General features: G+C 33.2%; 1 protein-coding gene and 2 long non-coding RNA genes across 3 annotated transcripts; all 3 read right to left on the bottom strand.

Annotated features, from left to right (window-relative positions):
• Window positions 1-3,477: 3,477 nt before the first annotated feature.
• On the bottom strand, window positions 3,478-12,116 carry LOC149790013 (uncharacterized). Its single transcript, XM_089973398.1, has 4 exons — window positions 11,736-12,116; window positions 7,558-7,854; window positions 6,489-6,599; window positions 3,478-5,751 (listed from the first exon to the last, which is right to left on the bottom strand). The coding sequence occupies exons 1-4, from the start codon at window positions 12,088-12,090 to the stop codon at window positions 5,534-5,536; spliced, it is 981 nt and encodes a 326-aa protein (XP_089829524.1). The 5' UTR covers window positions 12,091-12,116; the 3' UTR covers window positions 3,478-5,533.
• Window positions 12,117-13,370: 1,254 nt separating this feature from the next.
• Window positions 13,371-14,812, bottom strand: LOC149790012 (uncharacterized). Its single transcript, XR_016424022.1, has 3 exons — window positions 14,501-14,812; window positions 14,013-14,051; window positions 13,371-13,405 (listed from the first exon to the last, which is right to left on the bottom strand). It is a non-coding gene; the product is annotated as an uncharacterized LOC149790012 (long non-coding RNA).
• A 1,369-nt stretch (window positions 14,813-16,181) lies between these two features.
• Window positions 16,182-21,456, bottom strand: LOC149790011 (uncharacterized). Its single transcript, XR_016424021.1, has 3 exons — window positions 21,350-21,456; window positions 20,312-20,413; window positions 16,182-16,475 (listed from the first exon to the last, which is right to left on the bottom strand). It is a non-coding gene; the product is annotated as an uncharacterized LOC149790011 (long non-coding RNA).
• Between the last annotated feature and the right edge of the window lie 5,841 nt (window positions 21,457-27,297).

Below are 27,297 nucleotides of genomic sequence, written 5' to 3'. Positions count from 1 at the left end.
CGCAATCACACAATCCAAACCTTATCAACGAACTTTTAACTATTGGATACGTTGGTTTCCATTTTTCACGCGTTTCTTGATTAAGAATTCTTTCTATAAGCTATACGCCATCGTCTAACGTGGTCATTTGTTGCAGCTGTGGTAAAGTAAACTTCAATTATCACGTCATGTTCTGTAAATAGACGTTCTCAAAAGTATGTGCTGGTTTCCTAAACACAAACATAATCTCCGATGTTGCTATGATATGCTATATTGTGAAAGTCCATAAAGTTGTTAATACAATGATGTATTTGAAAGTATGATAATGTGTACAATATAGGTTTCAAGAGTCTTTCATAACGTTCGTGGACAATGGCTTTGGTTAAGGAATTGTCACTGAAAAATAAATGTCTCATTTTCTTTCAAATCTGTTTGAAATGCTTGATTAGAGTTGTGTCAGTTTGCCATCGCAGTTGTGTCAAACACTTTGTTTCGAAACGATTTTTACGCGCGGACCAAGTCTAAACATCTGTTTCTAACTGAATTTGACAATAAATAAGTTACTCAAAACCTATTTGTAACCTCAAACATGCTAAGATAAATGAGATACATATGTTAAATGGGATTGTCTTTGACGATCGGTTCTTGCTATTATGGTTTGACTACGTGAAGATTTCGGAGGAAAAGATTCGTGTAACAAGTCCGTCGAAATCTTTTGTAACCATTTTGTATCAGCGTAGAGACAAAGAGTTTAGATTTAGATTGGAAATGCTCGGACAAAGCTTTGAATTATTAACGGGGAAGACGTATCAACAAGAGTATAAGAAATACTGGCTAAGGGTAGATCCTTGTTGTTGCTCTCAATAAAGTACCCAACCACATATGCTCTTAACTGTGTCTTGTATTTTTCAATGTAAGTGTCAGTTCATTCTTTTTTCTTCACTTATTTCCTTTTCGTTGGAGCTGCTGCTTTCAGTTTTTCTTCTGTTTTCATTGCATTCGAGAAATCTCCCAGATTACTTTTGTCCGCTGTATCTATATCTTCAAATTGCTGACGTTGAAATATTTGCGCTTGCTGTTGCTACGTACCGTTTCCGACCGATTCATCAACGATTGTAACTCTAGTTGTGCGTTTTTCATCTCTGTGAGAATAGGATTTGGAGGTAAATTACGAATCGGTTTTCGTACCAGCGGCCGAGGTCATAAGACCTAGGTGTATAGATGTTATGTCATTTTAGACAGGTGTATTATTGTTATGTTTTTGTCAACACTTCTTTATTACGAAGTCCTTCAACCAATGTTAACGCTGGAAAAGCAACGGTTAACAACCGACCTGTCACCATGGGAAAAAAATCCCTCTTTTGGAACGAGACATTGTTTCTTTGACTAATTGAAATTTTCTTTTTCACCATTTGGCAAAACAAGTGACCATTATATCCTAACCGCAGCTGCTGTATCTTAGTCACTTTTTCTCTGTTTATTAGATATGGGATTATTATTATCTTTTGCTTTTTTTACTTTTGGCATCAAAAATGAAACGAACGAATAGTTATACTGAAAGACGATCCATTTTCACCTGGGTTCAAGATAATTATGATCGATTCTTACGTTGAGAAGCTGTGGCAAAGCTAGTTTATGATTTTCAACAAATAAGTACAATAAACAAAAGTTGTGTTTGATAACGGATATGAATAATTCATTGTAGCTATGAAAGTGTGCAAGCGTACAATTGCTTGACATTGGCTTCTAACAAATGCAACCTGTGCATACTTTGTGATTAGTGACGGGATAGTGTATCAAAGTGGAAGGAGGAAGAGACGAAACGGAATTCACAGATTAGATTATTTGCCTGCTTATGTGCATACTATTCTGCTCTGCAATTCAGAACGCTTCATTCACTTTTCATTCAGAATGCATTAAACGATGCATCTTCAAATATTTTCAGCTTTAGTAAAGATCTAGTGTGTCAATTTTAATCCGTCCAAAACATAGTGCATTGTATTCGCAATTAGAAAATTTAATACACACACAACCTTGTATTTCATACGAAGAGGTTTGTTTTCTTAAAAACAATCGACATTAGCATCCAATGGATCTTCGGCCCACCATATTAAGGTATAACTAATTCTGCATCAATGAGTGTTGGACACCTGAGGGCGTTTAAACATGTGTTATCAAAGCATATTCTGTATAAATTTATTTGACCCATTATTCGCCCAATTCTGCAATATGCAACTGATATGTGATAATTCTGAATTGTTTCAGATGCCATCCAAATAAAACTTGAATTACCAAGATTATTGTCTGGACTACTCATTTTTATTTTTGAGTAGAGAAGCACTTTATGTAAAAAGTAAGTGTCTTTTTTTTTGGTTAAATTTTGAATAATTTGTCTCTGTACTATATCAGTAATTTTCTCCCATCTTCTCTTATAATCAGAAAAAATTCGAGCTACGATATGCAATATCGATGCAGACATATCTGCTCACATAAATCTTATATAAAAACAGTTATCGACTCATGGCCGCAATCCATAAAAAAACTGTTCATCTATTAGCTTTCAATAAGATGAAAAACTATAATTTTAATAAACAATGCTAAAATATTTGGTCGCAGTTATGTATTATTGATAATAGTAGCGTTTAGAAGTAATTAACCAATATGCGACACAAATGCAGTTCGCTGAAAAAAAGATCATGTATATTTCTAATTTAAAACGATATCATTGTTTTGTGAATGCAGAGTCCTTAAAACGTAAGAAATTAACTTTTTCTTAAACAACATCGAATGAATAATAATGATGGTTATAATATACCTTTATCTGGCAAGAAACTTTACACAGTGGGCAACCGTTTGCTTTAAAAGAAAATGTAGATATTTGTAATTAACACAGACACTTTGAAAATATTCACTGATGGCTTTTGGCTAAAGTTAAACTTTTATTAACTGAACCACACCAAAAACACTAATCTTTTTATATGTAACCTATCCCACCTTTTTCCAGAACTCATGTCTGCGAGCTCATTATTTCAGCAAATATGTTTATAATGGAGAGAGATGTTATGTATATTTAACGTGCATTGTCTGCTTGATCTTTTTTAAAACTTTCATTATATACTATAGATAATTTTATTTTGGACTTGGCCTTGTCGGAAATCAAATATATTTTCTACCTGACCTGAATCATAGATTTTGGTTTTGTAGTAAAAATTGTTTATCTTATTCTGAGTCTAGAACTTTGGAAATTCCCCATGAAATGCCGGGTCTACCTGTTGTTTATTACATTTGATATTATTATTTTAGAAATAGAATTCTAATTATAACTAAGATTTCATTTTGTAAACATTCTGAGTTTTCCAGAAGGAAACCTTTAATTAGGTAAAAGTTTTTTAATATCGAAACTGCTGATTATCTTCTGAGGTCAGGTAGAGGACTATCTAATCCTGTTTTTCTAGAACAAAATTATTGGTACATTAAGTTCTTAGCAGAAACTGGGCTGGGCTTTATTCAAATTATTTATTCATTGGAAATACAGATTGGTCATAAAATATAATATCATTGGAAATACAGACTTGAATATATAATTAATTTTTTTTACAAGGATATATTCTTGGATTGTATTTATGTGATCCAACAGAAGACTTTTGGCACATCATCACTATACGGGCCGCCACAATCGCATCAACACCTTCAACATTGGATTTAATTCGAATTTCCACTTAAGTTTATTCCGAACTTTAATCATTAGGATTTTTGAATGTATTTCTAGGATTATTGGGGATTTAATTCGAGATACCTTAAGGTCTTGTGTTTTTACATTTTGACCTTGTGTTCTTAGGAAATAAATTTTTTGTTGGATTTTACAACGATTGTTGAATATCACAATTATTTTTTCTTCTTAATTGTACTTATTTTAACACTATAGATTTGTAATATATATATATATATATATATATATATATATATATATATATATATATATATATATATATATATATATATATTTGTGTGTGTGCATACACATATACTTCTTACCGTTGTTCTACTTTGAGTTGGCAGTTAAAGACGACTTTGATAAGGCGGACGGGCAAGTCGGGGCCATCAGGGCAGGACTCTAAAGTTCTTCCCCCAACTCAGCGCATAATACGAATGTGGTTTTGCATTTATTATGTGATTCCTAGTTAACATTGTCCAAATATTTGTAACTTTACCCTATGCATACAATTCACAACTCAGTGGGATTTATAAAAGTTCGATTCACCGCTACTAAAAATATCTAGCCTCATAAGTTGAAGGAGGGACCTACCTGGAAGGAATATGGGTTTAATTTTATATAATAATAATAATAATAATAATAATAATAATATCGGATTATAAACTGACACTAGCTCGATCAGGACTCACTGCGTCTCATTAATATGGCTAATAAGGAACTGATTTGTTTTAGTACGGCAGAAACCGAAACCGAAACTTAAACAGGCTATAAACCGATTTGGTACTGCACGAGAAGTGTACTAAGTTGCCAAGTAACTCAAAGAAACTCTGTTCTCACTGACATGAGTAATACTATTATGGATGTTTTTAAAGCATGAAAAAACATACCACGTCGAATTTTTACAGAAAGGCTATTGCATCGAAAATCAGAGAATAGCGTTAAAATTAAGATAGGTATTCTCACAAATTGCTAAAGGTAGAATATACGCAATTCTCAGACACTTTTATAATACTGAATATGCAATCAGTAGAGGGATGAGCATGTATGATACATGGACACAGATAAAAGAGGTTACTTTAAAGGAAGCTGTAATGTGTGAAGAAAAGATGACTCAAACAAACGTATGAGAGCAAGCGAAGCCGAACAAAGGAATTAGATACGACACACGTGGAGAATTAAAATAAAATATACGACACGTGTGCCAAATACATGTAAATAAAGTATAGCATAAAACGGTTATATTATGACGAATTGGGATTGAGCATACATGCAGGCACTTGTGTTTTAGCAAAATAAATTCCACGTACAGTTTATGATCTATAGGTATTAATTTACAAGTTACTTAACTGATGTTCCGTTTATTGATGATATTAATAAAGGTTTTATTATTTTTGGCTTTCCTATGTATATTCATTAAGGAGCTGGCTGAAAACCATGGCAACATATTAGTTTAAAAGGATTCTAATTGCACCGTATTTACACATGGTATCTATAAACGATTTAAGTAGCTAAACACATGGAGCTGAAATGATAAAACATCACTCGAGTAAATTGGACCTTTTTACGAATTGTGTAACTTTAGGATATAGAAATTTAATCTTATGATTGCCATCTAGATTAATTCGTAGAAAAGGGCCACGTAATCTTCTAAGATAAATCTAAATGCCGGTTATTTTTAAATTGTGAGAAATGAATAAACATATAAATGTCAACGTTAATGTACATGATTGATGTGTAAACACTACGCATACAGATAGTATATAGTAAATATTCAGACTGAGATGTAGGATGTTTGTTGGTCATTAATTAAAATAAGAAGGGAGGGACCTAGCTCAGTCATCAGTCGCCATCTAAATTTGTGGCTGGATCAGATGCCGTTAGAACTGAAGCCTTGCTTTCGCCTGAAGAGCGGGGGCTATATTGAGATTCATAATCTGAAGTATCGGAACGTCGAGGTCGTGTAGTTTTTATTTCAATGTCCTGTTGTTTCGCTTTGAAATTATCCACAACCGTTACTAACATTTCAGACGAATCTGTATGTTGTGTTCCATGGGAATCTGCAAAACATTCAGCATTGTATTAGACTTGTAAGGTATATAAAGACACAAGTATAATCAAACATTTTAATTGGTATAATTTGTTCCAGGCGGGATTTGCCTAGTAAAGGCAAATATCACGTGGCTCTGATGTACCAGATTATTAACCCACACGACGATGAGCGCATTCATAGCAAAGAATATTAGACTAGAATTCACGCATCTATACGGCAAACCTCACTGGATTTCTAGTTAGAAATGCGCTGCATAGGCACCTAACACTGAAAGAGTAATTATTAATGACGCATATGTACCAAAGAGAGTTGAAACACATATTCATATAACTTGCATTCTCTGACTGTCTCTGTCTCTGTCTGTCTCTCTCTTTATATATATATATATATATATATATATATATATATATATATATATATATATATATATATATATATATATATCTATATATATATATGTGTGTGTGTGTATATGTACATACATATATCTATCTATCTATCTATCTATATATATCTATCTATCTATCTATCTATCTATCTATCTATATATATATATATATATATATATATATATATATATATATATATATATATATATTCACCAAAGCCTTGAGTTATGTGTGTTTCAATTGCTTCTGTGATTCTTCAGTTGGAAGCAAACATAAGAGCAAGCTAAAGGTTATTTTGATGAAAACATTTAGAAATATTTATACGGAAAACTTATGTAAAGTTAGTGAGTATTACTGATAGAATCCTGCACCGTAATACGGAAACTCGTCTCGTAGAACGGAATGTTTTCCGAATCGGTAGATTTTTGGTTCTTCAACGTACCTTTAGCAATCAACTCATCATTATCTGAAGAAAAAAAGGTCCAATGATACTAGGCATACATGAAAAGGCAGGAAAAGGTATATAATTCAATATTCTCTGGTATATATTTCAATATCAGGAACAAGACTCTCAAAAATTTCCTTATAATTTAACCAAAGGAAAGGAAATTAGAATTGTTTCCGTTTACCCAACCGATGAGATGTATTTGGCTTCGAAATTACTGGTACTCAACTCCGGTCACCAAATTATCGAAGACAGTTACCTTGGATCCAACACTTTGCAATAATTGATATATCAATCTAAAACACAGATACTTTATAGTTTGCTGTTATACTTTGCTTGGCATTGGCGTTTGCATTATTAAATTTCATTTCCAAATCCCCTGAATATTAATATATTCTATTATGCGTTTTCACAGAGTTTGCATGCTAGTCTTTTATCTCCTTTTCGTGTTTGTCAGCTGTGTAGCTACTTGTTTGTTTCTCTTTCATGCTGTAGGCGTTTTATAACCTTTAATTCTTTTATGTTATTTGTCTTTTCCTCTTAAGAAACAAATGAATCATTTGGAGTAACAGATAATACCTTATTTGTAGAGCTACCATCACATTTAAACTCTTCATGTGGATCGAATATTTCCGTGATAAGTATCAGAATGCATTGCATACGATGACAGTGTGATAACAGTGTTGTTGTTGTAGGGTTCAACGCCATTATTCAGCACAAGCTAGGCTATACATGGCGGCCATTATTAATGGTGGAGGAAGGTGCTACTGGCAAGCTTTCTCACATACCCACATTGGCCGAATCCGAGACTCGAACCCAGGCAGACAGAGGTGAGATGGCAGTAATCCGTAACGGAGAGCGCTTTAGACCACTCGACCACTCGGGGCCCCAATGTGATGACAGCGTGATAAAGATAAGAATTAAAATTCAATAAAATACTTTAAGGGATGAATTACATTTTGGAAAAAGCATTATTTACCATGAATGTCAACTACCGTCGTTGAATCTTTCTTCAAAACCCCTAGCAAATATTCTGGACCTTTCTTTTCAATCGTTTCCATGAAAGTTATTACTGCGTTTTCTCCAAGCTCCAAAACCTTTTCAACAAAGGCTGCTGCTCTTGCTGATCTGCTTTGAGTAAATGATTGGAAAAGCTGGTGGAAGTAAGCTTCAGACAAAAGTCGACGTTCTATGAAAGGCTTTTGAAAATTCATTGGGTCTATTTCATCCACGACTGTGTCAATCTCCTCGATGAGTCTGTCCTGAAACTTGGCGACTGTACAAATAAAGAAACAAAAGATCACACGTGACTATATTATTTTTCACATATTTGAGGATACACAGGAATAATGGATTTCAATTAATTCTTACATAAATATATGTGTCACATGTATTAATGAAGTGTTTTACAGTTTCCATTGCTTACGTACCGATCTAAACAAACGGCATTTAATATATAAACAATGCACATAACTGATAATTTTATTCATTAATTTATTATTTCTAAGCTGATTATTGCCAGGGTGTCCTAAAAATTGTCTTTTTGGCATTTCAAATCAAACGGAGTTGCCTTGGTAACGTCCATTGCCATATTTGCATGGGCAAGTCTATATTTTCAAGCCAAATATGTGACGTAGTTCATTTTCTGATAATCACAATGATTATTCCATAAATTTTGGAGTTGCATATCTTTGAACACGTGTATAAAAGAACTTGCCCAATTTTATTTGTTACATTTACTCTAGAAATATTACAACTAGACATTGCAAATATTACACTGAGGCAACGCCGTTACTACTGAAATGGACTATTATATAAACAAGAAAACTACTCCGAGCTGTCTTTCTGCACGTTTACATCTAGAGCTTCTCTTCGGTATGACACGCCAATAGGTTGAGAGTGTTATTGACTCCCGGCGACAATCACGTTCGAAATTATAAAGTGAGAAAAGACGCAATATGATATCGCTTAATTATGAACTTAACCATATTTTATAGATACACGATTCAATGCTTTTTGAACTGCAATTATCTTACTGAAGTCTTCTGTTTATGTATTAAAAACGTAGCGACCCGATCCATCATTATTAATTTTACAGTACCAAAAATAACGAATATCCCACCCCCACTACATATTTGCCCGACTTATGTTTAGTATGTACGAGTTTTACCAATCATAACCCTGAATGCAATGGAAATTTGTTTAAAGAAATAGAATTACAGGCAACAAGAACTCTGTAATAAGGTTTCCAACATTTTGAATCTGTTTTTATAGATCCTCATTTATTTTTCTAATACCTTTGGATGAATCATACAGGTAATCGCACACGTTCCACCGAGGCTTAGTTATATATGAAACTATAAACACAGTACAAGAATATGCAAATATAAGATGATGAATGTACAAGTCAGACCCGTAGGTATCTTAATTGTATAACTGTATCTCCTCGTTTGAGCGCTTTAAAAACAGTCCGCTGGTGATAAGAGAAGTCATCCAGACCAACGATGTAGAGATGTTCATCATATCCCACATCATTTTTTCTTTACATGTCCTACAATTTATCTTATACTTGTTTCCGGTTCGTTTGGCATTCGTTAGTCCTTAACTAGTCATGGTGTGTGATGGAATAAAGACTCATGATTAACTGTAATGATAGCTGTAGGAAGTTCAATATACGTATGCTGTCTTCCTTTCTGCAATTTAGAGAGTTAGAAGGTACTTGTATGCAAGATCACCTACTTCTGGACTCTTTGCACATTTTAACCTGGTGTGCATGTTTGTAGCATCAGAATATGGATATGAGACGAGTTTCACATTTGGAAGTGCCTTTCAAGAAATGGTAATTGTATCTATTGGACGGAGGGATTCGTCAATACTTTATACATATATCTATATTCATGAGGGTCGAAGTACATGTACGTTATGGATACGTTTGGTTCCTTTAAGACAAATCCGAGATTTGCGTCGAATATGCTGCATTTTGTACGTTTTCAATGTAATAATTATGTTTGGGATGTGCCTTGTGGATATTCTGTCTCTTCGTCGTAATTTAGATTTGCACATATCACTGTATCACATTAAAACATTCCATTTAACTCTTTTCTGATCCTGGTTTTGCTGTATGAATATGTGGAAATGACAAAGTGCCAAATGTATGTGCATTACGAAACTGAAAGGATTAATACATTTCATCGGACAACAGTCATACTCTGTTGCGTTAATTCAGGTATGTCGTGAGCTCGCAACACATTGTCCAGATGTCCAGCAAGTATATTATCCAAATAAATTTCTCTCGATGCATCCTTACCATCATCAACTACATCCTATGAAATGTTCTTCTTCTGTTGAAGACAAATGCTCAAAGTCTGGTTGATGAATAATAGTACTATACACTTCTGTAGTTGTCAGTTTATGTTTTGCTTTATTAAGCCTTTAATCTCTGATAGCTATTCCTTTTTCCATGCAAAATATGCAGTTATCTTCAAGCTGTTTCATACCAGTGATCACTCGAGCTGGCGATTTAGCATGAATCTGATCACGATGTCGATATTTAAATTTCCGCTACTGCTTAATATAAACTGCAATCATCTAACCATATTGTTTATAGTTGTGTCAAGGTTAACATAAACATTCACACCGTCCCCAGGGATACTTAACTATCCAACTCCAAGACGTTCATGTAGTTGTATCAAACATATCAGAGCTGCCAGTATCCTTTATCTGAATATTTTAGTTTTAAAGGACGCGGTAATTCTGAGAAAACTCGCTTTGTTTTTACAGTGAATACATATTTGGCTCGTCGGAATTATGCATAAGAAAATCCAGGCAAGCAATGTAATGCGAATGTAATGAAGGCTACAAGAATCTTAAATATTATAAATTTCAACCGAATTTATAATTGGCATGGTTCTTGTAGCTCTTTTGCCGAAACGTAATAGTCATTCATCCCAGAAACATCAAATTTTGCTTTTACAGAACAATATCATTTATGGCGTCTACTTCAGATTTTCATATTACTTTTATGATAATGGCTATATGAATTTTAATAACTGTTATCAGTTAAGTGAAATTTAGGTGAGATTTGAATGAAATGTGAGGTCAACTAAATCATGAATACTATAACACGCTTAAAACATCGAAAGGTTATTCTTCAGACTTCAGCATGTGTTTGCGGGTGTCTTAATTTACCGTTTTTGCTTTGAACTATGTTGTGATTTAAGATTTTCGGATTATTGTTGGGGTATTTTGAAGCGTTTTGTGTAATAATGGACATTGTTTTAATAATCTAAAGAAGATATGAATTACAGACAGCGCTGCCAATATTTGATGACATAAATTATTTATTCATAGTCTATCGAACGAAAGTGAGCTTTTGTCAATACAATTTACTTCATAACATGAATCTTACTGCGAAACTAACATTTTCTCATCGTCGATGGAACAGCAATAGAAGAATTAAATGTTTTTGCATGAAAGCGTTATCTTCATCGTAATATTTGTAGATCTATTGACCTAATATGTCTGCAATTGTAGGACAACAAAGCTTTCCGCTGTCAGTTAATTTTAGAAGGCTGATTAGTGAGTTGCTACATCAAACCAAGCATGTGTATTGTAATCAGTATATTATGCTACTATAATGTATAACAAAAATGTACTGCCGGAAGGAACATGGAGGCGTTTCTTCCAATCGGCAATCTTTGTGTAGTGATCCCTGGTCGCTGACTTGTTTCTTTATTTATGTAACTCAGAGAGGGAAACGATCTTGTTGATACTTTAGTTCAGCGAATCACAGCGTATTGTCGATGTGACGTCCATATATTCCCTAGCCGTGTCGGCATATTTTTGTTCAGAATAGTAGGAGTGAGGCTTAATATGTCGGCACGTTTAAAGCAACATAACTTCTAGTGTCAGTTAATCTCTCAGTGAGTAGCATCATCAAACCGATTGAATGAAACCTAATCAACTTTTACTAGAATGCATAATCGATTATGGCGAATGATTTAATTAAAATTGGTCTAGACAATCCTTTGAAAACTTGTCACTTCATTTTTATATCAATCACGCTGTGACGTAGAAGAAAGGTATTGTCGCGATGTATTTATATGTAAGAAATTCCATCTTATTACACTCTAATCATTACTATAATTTCAATCTTACCATCACTTCGTCCACTTTCTTCTATTACACCGATTGCAAGTAACTCAATTTTGACAGTGATAGGTCCTTGGGGAAGAAGAAGCTTTGTCTTTTCGTCGCTCAGAAGATTTTTGAGCAGTTTTTCGAAACTGCCGCATTTGCAGAACTTCAAAAGTTTGTCATATGCTTTCTTTGAGTAGGGCGTTATATGAAGAATTAAACTGCCATTGGTTGCTTTGTTAAATGTTGATCCCGTCTCTTTGAATATCGTTCCTCGAACATTTTCCCATTCATCCTTATTTATTCGTTCCACAGCACAAACCTCTGCCTGAAGAAGTGGTTGCATGTCTTCTCCACCATAGAGTGTTGTCCTCATCTGGATCCTTGCTCTTGATACTTCTGATTCACCTGGAATAAAAAATGTACGATTTCGAATTTCGTGGTTCTGTTATATAACATACTTTGGAAAAATCGAAAACAACCCTACAACTTGTGCTCCTTTTAATGAACACGTAACTGTTGAAAAATATCGAATTAAATTCAAGATAGTCGATATTTGTATTACTTGTTAGCACATGTGTTCCTACAAATGAGAATATAATATACACTTCCTAAGCAACGGTCACAGGTAATTCACTGATCACAACGTTTACTCTCTGCGACATCCTCAGTTACTCTGAAGGTAGAATATACTGGATTTTCATAGCTAACTGCACTCAGGTGTTATGCTCAATTTGAAGAGGAAAAAAACACAAGACAAACTCAGTCAGTTAGAAATTGTTAAAATATGCAAGAACTTAAAACTCGCAATGTAAAGCACCAAATGTATTTAAATGTATCTTGATACAAGATATATAATACAATATAAATATTACCTGAATCAATCTGATCTGCAGACAAAGTTAACTCTCGAGGCATATCGTAAAATATTACTCCTCGAGAAATATAACATTGTTACAATATATGTGCCAGTTGACCTATTAAACAAGCAATTCTATGTAAGTATGATCTTAATATACTTTTAATGTATTTAAAACCATCGCTTGTACACATACTATACCTGACACGTTTCAAAGTGCTTCCTAACCTAAATATCACAAAATGTGTTTAATCATTTTGATTTCAGGTGGAAGTTGCTTGTCCTCAAGATTTCAGACAATGACAGCATCATTTGAATTTGTGACGAATACTGAATATTTTTCTTTTCTTTTAGATGACACTAATAAAATGTTCCGAATCTAAATAAAAGAAACTAATAAGTATTTTGTTGTTGAATAATTAAATAACAAACATTAAGTTTATGTAAATTTCATATTTTCGTAGACCGAACAATGTTAAAGAACAGATATAGTAGATGTGTGTGATAGTTAAACTATGTATACGTATTGTACTGCCATGTTTAAAGTTCGATATCATGTATAGCAGATTAAGCGATGGAAATGATAAATTAAAAGCATAGTTGACTTATCAAATTCGGAAGACGCCTTTTCAAAATGTAGGTACCTTAACTTTTAGCTCATAGGTAAATGGTTGGCTAGATCGATTGTAAGAACAAAATATGTCATTATTTTGAATATTGAGATCTACTTCAGGAAATTAATCTCCGTGGATATTATGCAAAAAAATGTGTATTCATAAATAAAACTAATTACAATTAGCAGATCTCGTGTTCCTCGAAAACATTATCTCACCTGCAAAAGAAAAAATACATTATATATATATATATATATATATATATATATATATATATATATATATATATATATAGAGAGAGAGAGAGAGAGAGAGAGAGAGAGAGATAGATAACATTTCATGCAACTTTACGTAAGACACGTTGTTTACCTAATACAATTCCCAACTCTGCCTACGTAAAACCTAATTGTTACATTGGTTACGCTAGAAACTGTAGCATTTCAAATTATATCTGAAAACGTGTTATAATATTGTTAAAGTTATGTTAATAATGTTATCATAACTAAAAATAATTACATCTAGCAGATCTTGTGTGCCTCGAATACAAAATCTCACCTGCAGAAGATACATTATATATATATATATATATATATATAGAGAGAGAGAGAGAGAGAGAGAGAGAGAGAGAGAGAGAGTGAGATAACATTTCATGCAACCTTACGTAAGACACGTTGTTTAACTAATAAAATTCCCAAATCTGCTTACGTAAAAGCTAATTTGTACATTTGTTACGATAGAAACTGAAGCATTTCAAATTCTATCTGGAAAAGTGTCAAAATATAGTTAAAGTTATGTTAGTACTGTTAAAGTAAATAAAATAATTACATCTAGCAGATCTTGTGTGCCTCGAATACAAAATCTCACCTGCAAAAGAAACATTATATATATATATATATATATATATATATATATATATATATATATATATATATATATATATATATATAAAGAGAGAGAGAGAGAGAGTGAGAGAGATAACATTTCATGCAACTTTACGTAAGACACGTTGTTTAACTAATACAATTCCCACATCTACCTACGTAAAAGCTAATTTTTACATTGGTTACAATAGAAACTGAAGCATTTCAAATTCTGTCTGGAAAAGTGTCAGAATAATCTTAAAGCAATAATAGACCACTGATTATTACCCTTATAAATAAGGAAAATAATAAAAAAAATATTTGAATAATATATGTTTGCGATGTTGACGGAGACAAGTTTTATTTAATAATATTTAACATCTGAAAACAATCACCATATTTATCTTATTGGACCAAATTGTCAGTATATATGCACTGAATTATACATAATACCTAGCTTAGCATCATCTCTGGTGCTTGAAACGAACTCGCACAGACGACTGGCCAATAATTCCGACCCCGTCTGCTCCAAGGCATACAGCAACACGTTAAAGGCATGCGGCAAGTTTTGGAAGACACTATCTAGCACAAACTTAGCTTTATTTCTTCTGGACTTGAAAGTCAAGTCTGGAATAGTCTCTATGTTAAATATTTCTTGTTCCACAAAAAATCCAAGGATTTTGTCCGGGTCAAGTTCGTCCAAGATATATGATTCCTCCCGCTTCATCATTCTTTCAATTTTCGTTTTATCTGCAGTAGCATAAACTTTAGGAACTTCTGAAATAGCAACATTTAATCATATCCAGATTTGGTCCGCTAAAAACGAATATTAAGCATATATTTGACTCCATGTCATTGTACATTTTAAAGTATGACGTAATGAAATTTGAATGCTTCAAAATATAGTCCATAGTTATTATTTGAATACACAAGTAATTTGAAGTAGCGGTTACTTCACGTCATTTCAGAGCACGTAAATGTGGTGCATATTAGCACGTTATTTACTATTAACACCAAAACATTTTTTTGTTTTGAATGTTGCATTATGATAATATTTGTTTTCTTCGTGACGATCGAGACATGCAAAGCAAGGTGTTATATGTAAACCGTAACGTTGTAATACTTCCTTTAAGATCAGACATTTTTGAAAAGTTGACGGCATTTATTGTAAAGAAAGCTTTTTATATCCGTAATTTCCATAAATTGAAAAGCTTCCACAAAAAAATGTATTTTAGTCGTATTCAGACTATGGATGGTAGCCAGTAGGTATGCTATAGACTTTAAAAGTCTCTCTCTGTCTCTCTCTCTCTCTCTCTCTCATCCTTTGGTCGGTTTGACTTAACTTTCTCCATCATTCATAAGTACAGAGATATCGCGGGATGACACAAACTAAAATTACCTGCGTTTTTGTCATTTCATTGATTTTAGCTAAGATGGTAGAGAAAGAGAGAGAGGGACCTTTGGACATATTCATATTTAGTTAATAATACTCGATTTTTGAACATTATAGTATGTTTAAGAAAGAAAAAAACAAAACAATTTTTTTTTTCAATGCGTAACCGAGGAATTTGCTATATAATGTCGACTTGGTTTGCAACTTTGTTTCATTAAAAAACATTGTAGATAACTCCCAAGGAAAGTGCACACGTATCGTTACGACGAACCATATTCTTGGAAGCAACTTGGTGTGATTTCTATTTCAAGGTTTAAATCCAGCCAAAATTCCTTTTCTCTCTCACACCTCATTTCTGCGTAATTTGCAGTCGGGGAGAGGAGAGGAGAACAGAAATCAGAAAGGATCTTGATGAAAATGTGTACCATTATAGTATTATTAATATTATTATTGCGCCATGCGCGGATCACAATTTGATATACCAATAATATTGATATATCAAATTGCTTTATACCTACACTTTAAATGACCTGTTATTTTTAATGTATGTGTTTTATATATATATATATATATATATATATATATATATATATATGGTGGTCGAATATTCGTCCTTACTATATGTATATGTTTCGCTTGAGTAAAAAATTAGCATTTTGCATTAAGTTTAGTTAAATATATCGATCAGTGAGTTAATGTGTCTTGAAAAATAATAATAATTTCTCTTCCACTTACCACATTGTGCTTTTTCATTATTTTCCAATGTTAAAACAATAAATTCTTGTTTGGTCTGACGAAGTGCATCGAGAAAGATTGCATAACTCCCCTGCTTGGAATGGACAAGTTTTGGGAGCAATACTTCTGTACTTGCTCTTTCTGATAATCCTTTTTGGATTTCAATTTCAGCATCCGAAGACAAAACTCCATTTTGTACAAGCCAAGGTGATATACATTTCGCCATTAGATTCTCCTGCAGAAATCGGTAGTTTCTTTGTATCGTCTTTTCATGTTCTGCTGAGAGGCGATCTAAGTAATCTGTTTAAGTGGTGAAATCATATATACAATTATAGGTAGATAGATTTAACACTCAGCTACATGCATCACCGCCCCAAATTATAATTTTTTTGAAAAGGCACTTTATATACTTTATTTATAATCCATAGCGACACGCACACACGTATATATATATATATATATATATATATATATATATATATATATATATATATATATATATATATATATATATATTAGAGCACTAATTAATTTCTCCTAGAACTTAATGTTCATAAATCAAAAAGATAAAAATAATTTTTATGTCATTTGGCTAACAAACCACACATACTTTCATTCATTATAGTCAGACACTGGACTCATATTACGCACCAAGTAGCGCAGCGTCGCATATATTGTTCACATGCTATTTTATCAGCAGGGAATTTAATACCGGATATAAAAATTAAACTAAATGTTTTGTTCTCAATGATACGACATGGATTGGGGTTTACGAACATAAAGCTTGAATGTACTAGCAAATGGCTAAATCTCAAACTATTTAGTACTCTGTTTTTATTGATTTGCATCACGAGGACTCCGAACAACGGATGAAATAGAAATTCTTTACAATATAAATGTTTATAGAACTGTATTATTTAGTCTTACAAAAATGCGATTGCACTCAAAATGTAAGCCGTTGAATTATAAAAAAGCATATTGAATGTAAAGCGAATTGATAATAGGGAATAGTTGTGTACTGAAAATAAAGAGAGAGAGAGAGAGAGAGAGAGAGAGAGAGAGAGAGAGAGAGAGAGATTGAAGGAGAGAGAAATTGGCTCTTTCTTGCAAAGCTTATGTATCTACGTAGTATATAACTAACATTGACGTTTATTGACATTTCACTTAAATCGTTTGTAAAACCGTTTCTCTCCTTCGAAGGACAGGCAAGACATTTGTAACACATTGATCAATTCAATACTATTCCCTGCCATGCACACCATTGATGATAGAGTTAAGTAAATGCGGTGAGATCACAGATGACAAAATATTATTTGAAACAATTCGTGAGAAGCAATTCAACGGTATGCCGGCGATTCTTGCACATCATCACATCCTCACTATAGAGTCATATATAGAATATACAATAGAATAAACGTGAACCTAGCACAGAATAGAAAAGAACGTTTCAATAGGAGATATTTATGGTAAGAATGACAGCGAACGAACTTAAGAATTCAAAGATTTAAAAAAAATCTGTTTTATTTTCTTCAAGACCTCGTTCTTTATTCCTTTGTATTTTATATACACGCCGATGAACATCAAATTAAACTCCTCCAAATACTCTCATTACTGGATACTTACTTTGCTAACTAAGCGTTTGGTACTGTATTGCGTCTTTATTGTAGAAGTTACTATCTCATTCTTTTCTAAGACATGCTTTTCTAAGACGTATCCTTGAAGGAATTTGCCACAAAACCTAGCAAAGTGGCAACAAACCCGCTGTAACCCAAGTGGATCACAAATCTTGTAAATCCTGTGGTTCCGAGGCAAGGAACTGCTACACCCTCCCACCAGAATCAGTGGCCACGCTAAATGATATCTAGCTCAAAACAGTATATACAAGAACGGATGGATACGAAGGGAATGTAGTTGGTTTCTCTCCAATGTAAATATCAGGAAACGGAAAGAGTTCATTAGTACTCTTTTACTTACTTAATTCTATACAATTTTCATTGGAAGAGGTCTACATGAAATCAGGATAATCAACTTTATAACATCATAAAAATCCAAGATAGTGAACACGTCAACGCCTTGAATATCTCCTTGTCAACAGTGGAGTTAATCGTTGCATAGCAAATATATATATATATATATATATATATATATATATATATATATATATATATATATATATAGAGAGAGAGAGAGAGAGAGAGAGAGAGAGAGAGAGGATTATAAATATACACCAGACAGAACGGAAAGTGCTATCCAAGGGTTATGTATATTGATGCTTGATAATAGTAGGAATAATTAATATTTAATACAAATAATACTATCATACAGGTTAGATAATTTTTAATTCGTACTCTACGGAGATTCGAAGCAAGGTCCACGGGTAAACGGAACTATCGCCCTGCACAAACAAGCCCATATTCCATGACGACCAAGCAGACATCACCAACAGATGATGCAACTTAATCGGTGTTATCTGCACTCGTGTGTAGCAGACACACTCGCATGACAACCTATTAATTAATTCTCATTTATCTACAGCCATTCCGGATTCCTATGAAAGAAATCAAGGCATGTACGACTAATTATAGAGAATTATAAATAAAAATCAGCAGAATCTCCATAGAGTACGAATTAAAAATTCATTATAGCTTAATTTATTCCGTTTCGAAATACCGCAGAAACGTCGGAACCATTACAAAGTCTAACCAGACAACATAATATAATTTTAAATATATTGACAAATGAAAAGCACTCGAGACTGTTTGAGTTCTCTGATAAAAAGCACATGATCACAAACTAAGAAAAGCTGCTATAATGACTGACGAATATACGTACGAATTCAAAGGGAACAATTTCTACATGAAGATTTTTTTCACTAAATGAAATATAATTAAAGAAGTATATAAATACTGTAGAAGCTGTCAATTCGCAATTGAATATACGAAAAGACTGATAACGAAATGTATGAAAAACAGATCGACGAGTTTAACAACACAATTAGCAGATCCTAACAAAACAAGTAAACAAAGAACAATAATAAATCGAGTGACACGATTAGTGAAAGTATTTAAAGAATTATTGAAAATGTTTTGACCAATATCAGAGTTAAGTGAATGGCTATAACAGCTATTTAAAGAAAGGGTGGAACAATAGCTGATACATCCATTGCAATAAATATGGTTGTATAGACTGTTGCTCTGAGTATGCCAAAGTCTGAAAGTACGTGGTAGTGGATCGATTTCTGCTCAAGATGAATTCATAAATGACACCATTAGAAAGGCATAATAAATATTATTAATTATTTGTTTCAGTTAACTCCACCCAACCCCAAAAGCAAAATAATGTTTATTCTTTCAGGTCTGAACATGGTATTTTATGTTTTTGTAGATGTAATATTAACACTGTTGGTTGGAGGTGCACCCAAGCAATAGCCAGGATTATGAACTTCGTTTGACTCCATCGCATTTTGAAAACAGCTCCTTGAGCTTCTAGTATCCTTGTAAATTGGTGTTTGTTTATATCAGGAAAAAATGTCTTTCGCACGTTTACACATTTTATTTTTGACACTTTATGATTGATGTTTGTCATATGAATTTCGAATCTGGTATCGTGCTCTGTACGTGAGCATACATGTATAATATGTCAAGCAGACGTAACATACACGTTTTGAATTCGTCTTTCAGATGCATGTTTTGGTGTGAGTAGTTACATACTCTTAAAAGAAGTATTCGTCTAACGGATGACGTTGAACAAGAAAATCATTCCACAATAAAATGGTACCTTATTGGTAAAAAGTGTAATTACATACGCTAACACCATTAAGAAAGTAAGGATTATGTGTTGGACAAAAATACATGCATCAAGATTTTGATTATCTACAAGTTATGTCGTTTTAGATGATTAGCTATATTATTTATGATCAGAAACATATAAATGTCAAATATGAATTTATAAATTATAAGATAATAGGAAAAGAGTCTGTTTACTCTAAAGAAACCCTTTCCGGTCTGTATCTATGTGCTGTTCAATGCTCATCGTAGGATATATTTTCCCAAATTAATGGACACCAACTTTAAACATTTATCGTTGGAGAAGAAAAGCATTCTGCACTAGGTTTCTACTAAGATGTTCGTACCTACCACTGTAAAAGCCGCTGTCTGATCTTCTTGTAATGTTTTCCAGAGTAACTTGTTCTAATTGATTTGTTTCTGGGTATCTTCTTTTATATCCAATTGTAGATTCTTGAACGAAAATACAAATCTTGCATATATATATATATATATATATATATATATATATATATATATATATATATATATATATATATAATTGTATAATATTATTGTATTAACGATTTTAATTGAAGAGAGGACATAGAAAACTATCATTCCTCAGAACACATTTTTTTCGCTTCGATTCGTGTTATGATATCAAATTCTTCCATGTGCATTTTAAAATAATTAACACAATTTTAAAAGAATTAACACAATTTTAAAAGAATTAACACAATTTTAAAAGAATTAACATAATTTTGAAAGAATTAACACAATACAAGGTATCAACACTATTTGCTTCGCCCTCTGGAAAATTTAAACTAGCTTATTTTTTAGTTAACCAAATAGATCCGGGAACGAATGTCAAGACATATACAAGGAGATAGATAGATAGATAGATAGATAGATAGATAGATAGATAGATAGACAGATAGATGGATGGATGGATGGATGGATGGATAAATAGATCGATCGATATATATAGATAGACAGATTATATATATATATATATATATATATATATATATATATATATATATATATATATATAGATTAGATAGATAGATATACTCGGATTCTGTTCTTTTCATTACTCGAAACATTTAATAATTATACAAGCATGTAACAGATGTATATATATGAAGATCTGAATCACTGTGATATTAAGTTTATATTAATTTAATCAGTGTGCATTGACTCTATAGCTACAATTACCGCTGAATGATTCGCTTGAATTAAAATAGGAGTGCTGAGATTAACAATGAATATCTATTCCGTTAGCTATTGAGATCTTTTCATTTATATTCTTGTCGGGCAATGCAATACTATAATTATACATGTTTTATTCATCTAGACATATAAACGTCTGACAGCAGAAACCGGCTATAATGTAAAATAGTTTACCATTTGTTCCAGGATGGTAAAAGACGTATTCGTCATGGTGCATCCCTCTAGGACACGAAGCGCAACACCCCATCATTTACAGCAATACAGCTGGTGGATGTTGAACTGAAAATAGCATGAAAATCTTAAATTGTTGTTTGTTCTGTCCGATATCATCCTTACTACAACGTGTGTGTGTGTGATTTTGGATTTTTAACGTAGCTTTAGCAATTTTTCAGTCATATTGGTACGATGTCTGCAGTGCGACAATTTATAGTGATGTTTAGCACTGGGGCATCATGCTGCAGACATGTAGCATGGTGTCCCACCCAGTCACATTATCCTGACACCAGGCCGACCAGACCTAACACGAACCTCTTAATGCTGAGCACCAAGCGAGGCAGCTGTTCGTACAATTTTTGTAAGTCTTTGGTATGACTCGGCCGGGGATCGAACCCACTACCCCCCACATCCGAGGCGGACGCTCTAACCACTAGGCCAGCGGAGCGGTTTACTACAACATAAAGAAGCGGTTATTTTACCAAAATATATGCATTACTACTTCTACCACTTTTCTTATATGGTACTTTATGTAACCAGGTTTAGCAATAATCCTTAGAATAAAACTTTAAATGTAACCTTGATTTTTGCAAATATATACACACAACTTCGCCTCAGTGAGTATGTAATGTTATACCGTACGTACGTAGATAAGTGCTTAATTCCTTGAAATCCTCCAGTCCCGCCCCAATCTAAATCCATGTGCGTGGAGAATATTTGCCTCAGAAAAAATACAAGTGGAGTCAAAATAAGCCTATTCTGTGCTACTACATCAAAGATGTAGTACCCTTAAATTGCAAACCATATATAAGCTTGAAGATAAAGACTGATCGCCCTGTATCATAACGTGAAAAATATACAGGTCCCGCCTTGTAATATCCTGACTTTATTTCTTTCTCTCCCTCTTTCAAATGGAAAAATTACTGGGAGATCTCAAGTTGCACCTTAGAAGGAAATATTACATAAATAAATATGATGAGTTGGGCTAGTACAAAACTTGTTTTCTCGATTGAAAATTCCTCTTGAAAAACAAAACTAAGAAATCCACTGAATACATCCCGTTTCCCGTAATGTACAACAGATGATTAGGCAGCATTGATCCCAGATCAAATCTTTCAGAACGCAAACTCAAAGAAGTTTCTAAAATCTCAACGCTACGGTATATTCAGCTGAGTCCCACAAGATGCAAATAAGCCTAACTCTTAGTGGACCGACATAGAAGGTGCACTTAAGGAGATATACTGCATACTGAGAACTATTGGGAAAAGTGTCCTAAATTGTACAAATATAACGCTACCGATGCAGTCTTATTAAACCTGCAGTGATATCAATGTATCACCTGTACCCCAAAAAACGTGCGACAATGTTTATCCCAGAAAATTCCCATTGATGCCATAGAACCACATGTGACGACTTATCGCCACATGCTGTCTACTTTTCATTTGCCAGGTATCTGAATCGACAAGTATGTAGAAAAAAAAAAAAAACAATTTTAGTACTTTTTTCTGTAATTCGAACATGCTGTCTTCTGTGTTTAGAACCGAGGTGCAGAAAGTTTGTTCTGACTATTCCCGTGTTGTTGCTTCTAGATTACCACCATCGTAACAATAGCAATCTGTACTTTCTTCTTTCTGAGCAAATTAGTAAATAAAGCCGGAAGTTTGGTTCAGGTGAAAACCTACGCTAGACTCTCCTGACTATTTAATATAGGACCAACACCATCCTGTTATAATAATAACTACCACTGAAGCTCGTTCTTTCACGGTTATAAATTGATATCAAAACTAACAGAACGAGCTTACTCATTATTTTATCTTATATTTTATGGAGTTAAATGTTATAAACACAAGGGTTGCCTCATTCACAAATTTTAGAATATTACTGCGAACAGGATTGCACTGTGGATGGATGAGTAAATGGTTTATCCTTTAAAATACAGTTGTTTGATAGGCGAAACAAAGTACCACTATTACCATTTGCCAAATACACGCTTTAGGTGATATGAAGTATTAAAAATCTATTACGTGAAAAGTATAACCTTTATGTTAAAAATTCTTCATACGTATATTAAGTATTAAGGGATAATACAAGACTAATATTCCCTTTGTTTGTGCGATTTCATCATTAGTTATTGGAACATATGGAAGGAAAATGATGTCGCCAACGTGATGGTACGAATTATATCGCTAGAGTTGCGATATCACTTTTAATACTACATTATCGTCCCATTTATGAGATATATTTGTCCTTAGTTATGTCATTATAACTTTTATCTCAGTATTTAGGCCTATTTGTTTTTATCGTCCCATTCTTTTCTCACTCTCTCCTTACCGCTGCCCACATTGTAGAACCTCGAATATTGATTTATGTGATTAATAATGAGGCAGTTTCAAGTAATAATAATAAAAAACTCGTACTAAGAAAAAGTAGGCCTTAAGTATTAGCATTTTTGTAATTAGTTCTTGAGATGAATATACGATTTTTAAGTCGGTGAACTTGTGTGACATGTTGCTACTTGATATAAAGTATCCTTCACCTGTTACACTCTGTAATAAGCGGAACACATTTCCAAGAAAATATAGTATTTAAATGTAGGTTTTTTTTATAGAATTACCGCCATTTTCAGCACACGCCAGGCTATACATCACAGTCAGCATATCTGATGACGACAGAACGCGGTAAAGGCGACCGCTTTTGACCACTCGACCCCTCTGTCTCCCCGACTAAATGTAGTAATAATCCTAATATATGTGTGTATATTGAATTTATAAACTGATATCCAATAGCGCAGTATTAAGTTCATCTAACCTTGCAATAAAATTCAATCTCACCACGAGTCCCTTTAATCAACCTTGTCGCATCCATTCTTAAGGACGAAGACACTGGCTTGTGTAATAAGGGGATCACTCATAAGGGCTTGGCGACTGGTGACTTTACTTGCAGTAAGTGTTCTATTCTCGCTAGGAATGGATTATAACGAATTATATTAGATCTCTCTAACTGCTTTGTATTATGCTTGTCTGTGTCCGTCTCTGTCATATATATATATATATATATATATATATATATATATATATATATATATATATATATATATATATATATATATAGTGCGATCGTTGGGCTAACACTTTGGGTAGAAGGAATGGGTAAGTCTAGGTACAATGTCAGATGCATTTATTCATTTTGTATTTCGATTGTTTCATGACAGTTACAGCATATATGCCATTTAGAAGGGGATCTCAATAGTTAATATTTTGTAACACAGGTGCTAAGTCTTGGGGATGGGGGTGGGGTTCAGTATGACCATATGGCATGGCATAGTGGTTTTCATGAAACAGGTCTGTACACTGTGGGACCGAGAACTTGAGGACGATGACAGGCACAAGTTTCAAGTTTCTAGCTTAAATCTCGGATAAAAGAATCCGAGGACATTACATATGCTTACGTACCAACGAATTCACCTGCTTGCGTACAGTCAAAATGTACCACAATATCCTCGATCCAGAGCTTCATAACAGTCAATGGAACTGCACTAACAGAAACAACATATGGCCCTCAAACTGGCGTACACTCATTGAAGATGAACAATCGAAATGGATTGAAATGGGCGGCAAGTGCTGTTATCATGCTAAAACGTCAGGATTGTATCTACTACTTTTTGTTTTAGCTCGGACCATAATGTAGCTCTCTTTGAATCATAGACGAATTTGTAGTAAATGGTTCTAGAAACTGGTCTTAGAGTTTGTCCTACCAACTGTCTGCAAAAGACCCAAATCACCATCTATACCCATTTATATTAGCAAAATAACATACAACGTCCTCATGAAAATTATCTTTGTTATTAAAGCTTAACTTCTGCCAATTTATCGATATTCATGAAGCACATACTTGATTTATAAATAGGATGCTTTTATTTCTTTAGTCATATGTTTTATTTGATCATGAAAAAATCTGACATTGTTTTCTGTTTAGTTCAGCGAAGCCTTTATTTGTTTCTTGTAGCCTACATCCGTTTTCCATAGGAATGTTTCAGCTGTCAATTTTTTTTATCCAACGTTTGAACAGAATCAAGAACAAAGACTTTTTAAATACTATATTCGTTTATCCTAAGTCATACTGAAAATCTTATTGCTCTAATCAGCTTGATATAAATCTCCCCGACTACTTTTTGATAGATAAAAGCCCTCACTAAGGCACAGATGGCCAATAAATAATAGGCAAGAAAAACAAACTTCGTACAGTCGGCCTCATAATCAACAATTTTCCGCAAGACGGTGCATTCCAAATTTCAATAATCGGTATCTCGACCTCAGGAAGATTATCATCTACAAACTAAGGGATCTGAAAACGTTGATGCTTACACACACACACACACACACACACACACACATATATATATATATATATATATATATATATATATATATATATATATATATATATATATATATATATATATATGTATATATATATATATGTATATATATATATATATATATATATATATATATATATATATATATATATATATATATATATAAAAATCTGATTATCATTGTTAAAGATACTAGCAACGGACCCAATTATTAGCCTCGACCTAACTGAATGATCCACCTCAACTGGACCCTAATGAATGTACATACCCGATGTGCCGTTGTTCATGTATATTATTTTCTTCCTTTTAAAACTCCTTTACCTTTTATCGTACCTCTGAAATCGTCCTAACAACCGAGGATAGCTATGTACAAATTGTAATGAACAAAAACATAGTGTCATTTTATCTTTCAACTTGTTTGAAATATGACACTCATCGAACTTCGGATAAGGTCCATTTTAGTGCCAAAAGTACGGCAAATCGGGTTTGTTGCAAACTTTGCATTTGATAGCGTGGAACATAGTAAAAAAAAATTAAAAATCCTCTTTCTACATGACCGTCCAATTTTAGTAGGATAGTGTGGGCATAGCAATTTCAGAATCTCTCTCTCTCTCTCTCTCTCTCTCTCTCTCTCGTTATTATATATTTATTATAACATTACCCGCTCGATCCTTCATTTCAACATGCTTTGTACGTTCCACGTGTCTTTATGAAAGCTCCTCTAGTCTATTAACCGTTGGTTTCTTTATATGCCATATTGTAAAGGGGCATGACTTCATCCTTAAAGTAGAAATAGCAACTTGTATATACATGTATCTATATCCTCATATTGTGTGATTATTGATCTGTCTACTTGTCCCTACTTCCTTGTTTTCTCTCTTATTGAGAGGTAGAAAGAAGATGTATACATTTGTTTTCTCTCTCTCTCTCTCTCTCTCTCTCTCTCTCTCTCTCTCAATATAGATATTACTATTGCTGTTTCCCTGATTCGTATGCTTCCTGTGTTGCTCTCCGCTGTACAAAGACAGATGAACGTAGATACCATTTTGTCATATGATCAAAACAAAATTGCCGCATACGGATAAAACTTGGCAAACAAACCATGGCAAGTTTAATTAAATTTTTGTTAGTGACTTACGACGAACTTTTGCTAATACTTTCGGTTTGATATATGGCAGTCGTTATCTTATCTTCAAGCGTCACAACAACTCATTCTTTTTTTATTTTTATTTTTTTTACAAGTAGGCCAGCATTAAGGAAGTGCTTGCACACAACGATGCTTTGTTAATAGTGATTGCAAATGTTCATTCATTATTTTCCATTCTTTGATAAAGTGTACGTAGAAATTGATAAGTGGTGATAGATGACAACCTTATTTTTGTCAAAGATTAAGACAGAAATCTCAGCCCTCTATGAGAGTTGAAGGTAAATGATTTACAAGTATTGCTCATTGCATATTGCGTCTGTATAATTGCATTTGCCATCCATTCTTTGATCTATTGTTCATCGAATTGATATATTAGTGTACAAG

This window comes from Sinohyriopsis cumingii, chromosome 10 (genome assembly GCF_028554795.1).
Source record: "Sinohyriopsis cumingii isolate HCF-2022 chromosome 10, ASM2855479v2, whole genome shotgun sequence".
NCBI lineage: Eukaryota > Metazoa > Mollusca > Bivalvia > Unionida > Unionidae > Sinohyriopsis > Sinohyriopsis cumingii.
Note: the sequence above shows the minus strand (reverse complement) of the source record. Positions and strands in the feature narration are given on the sequence as shown.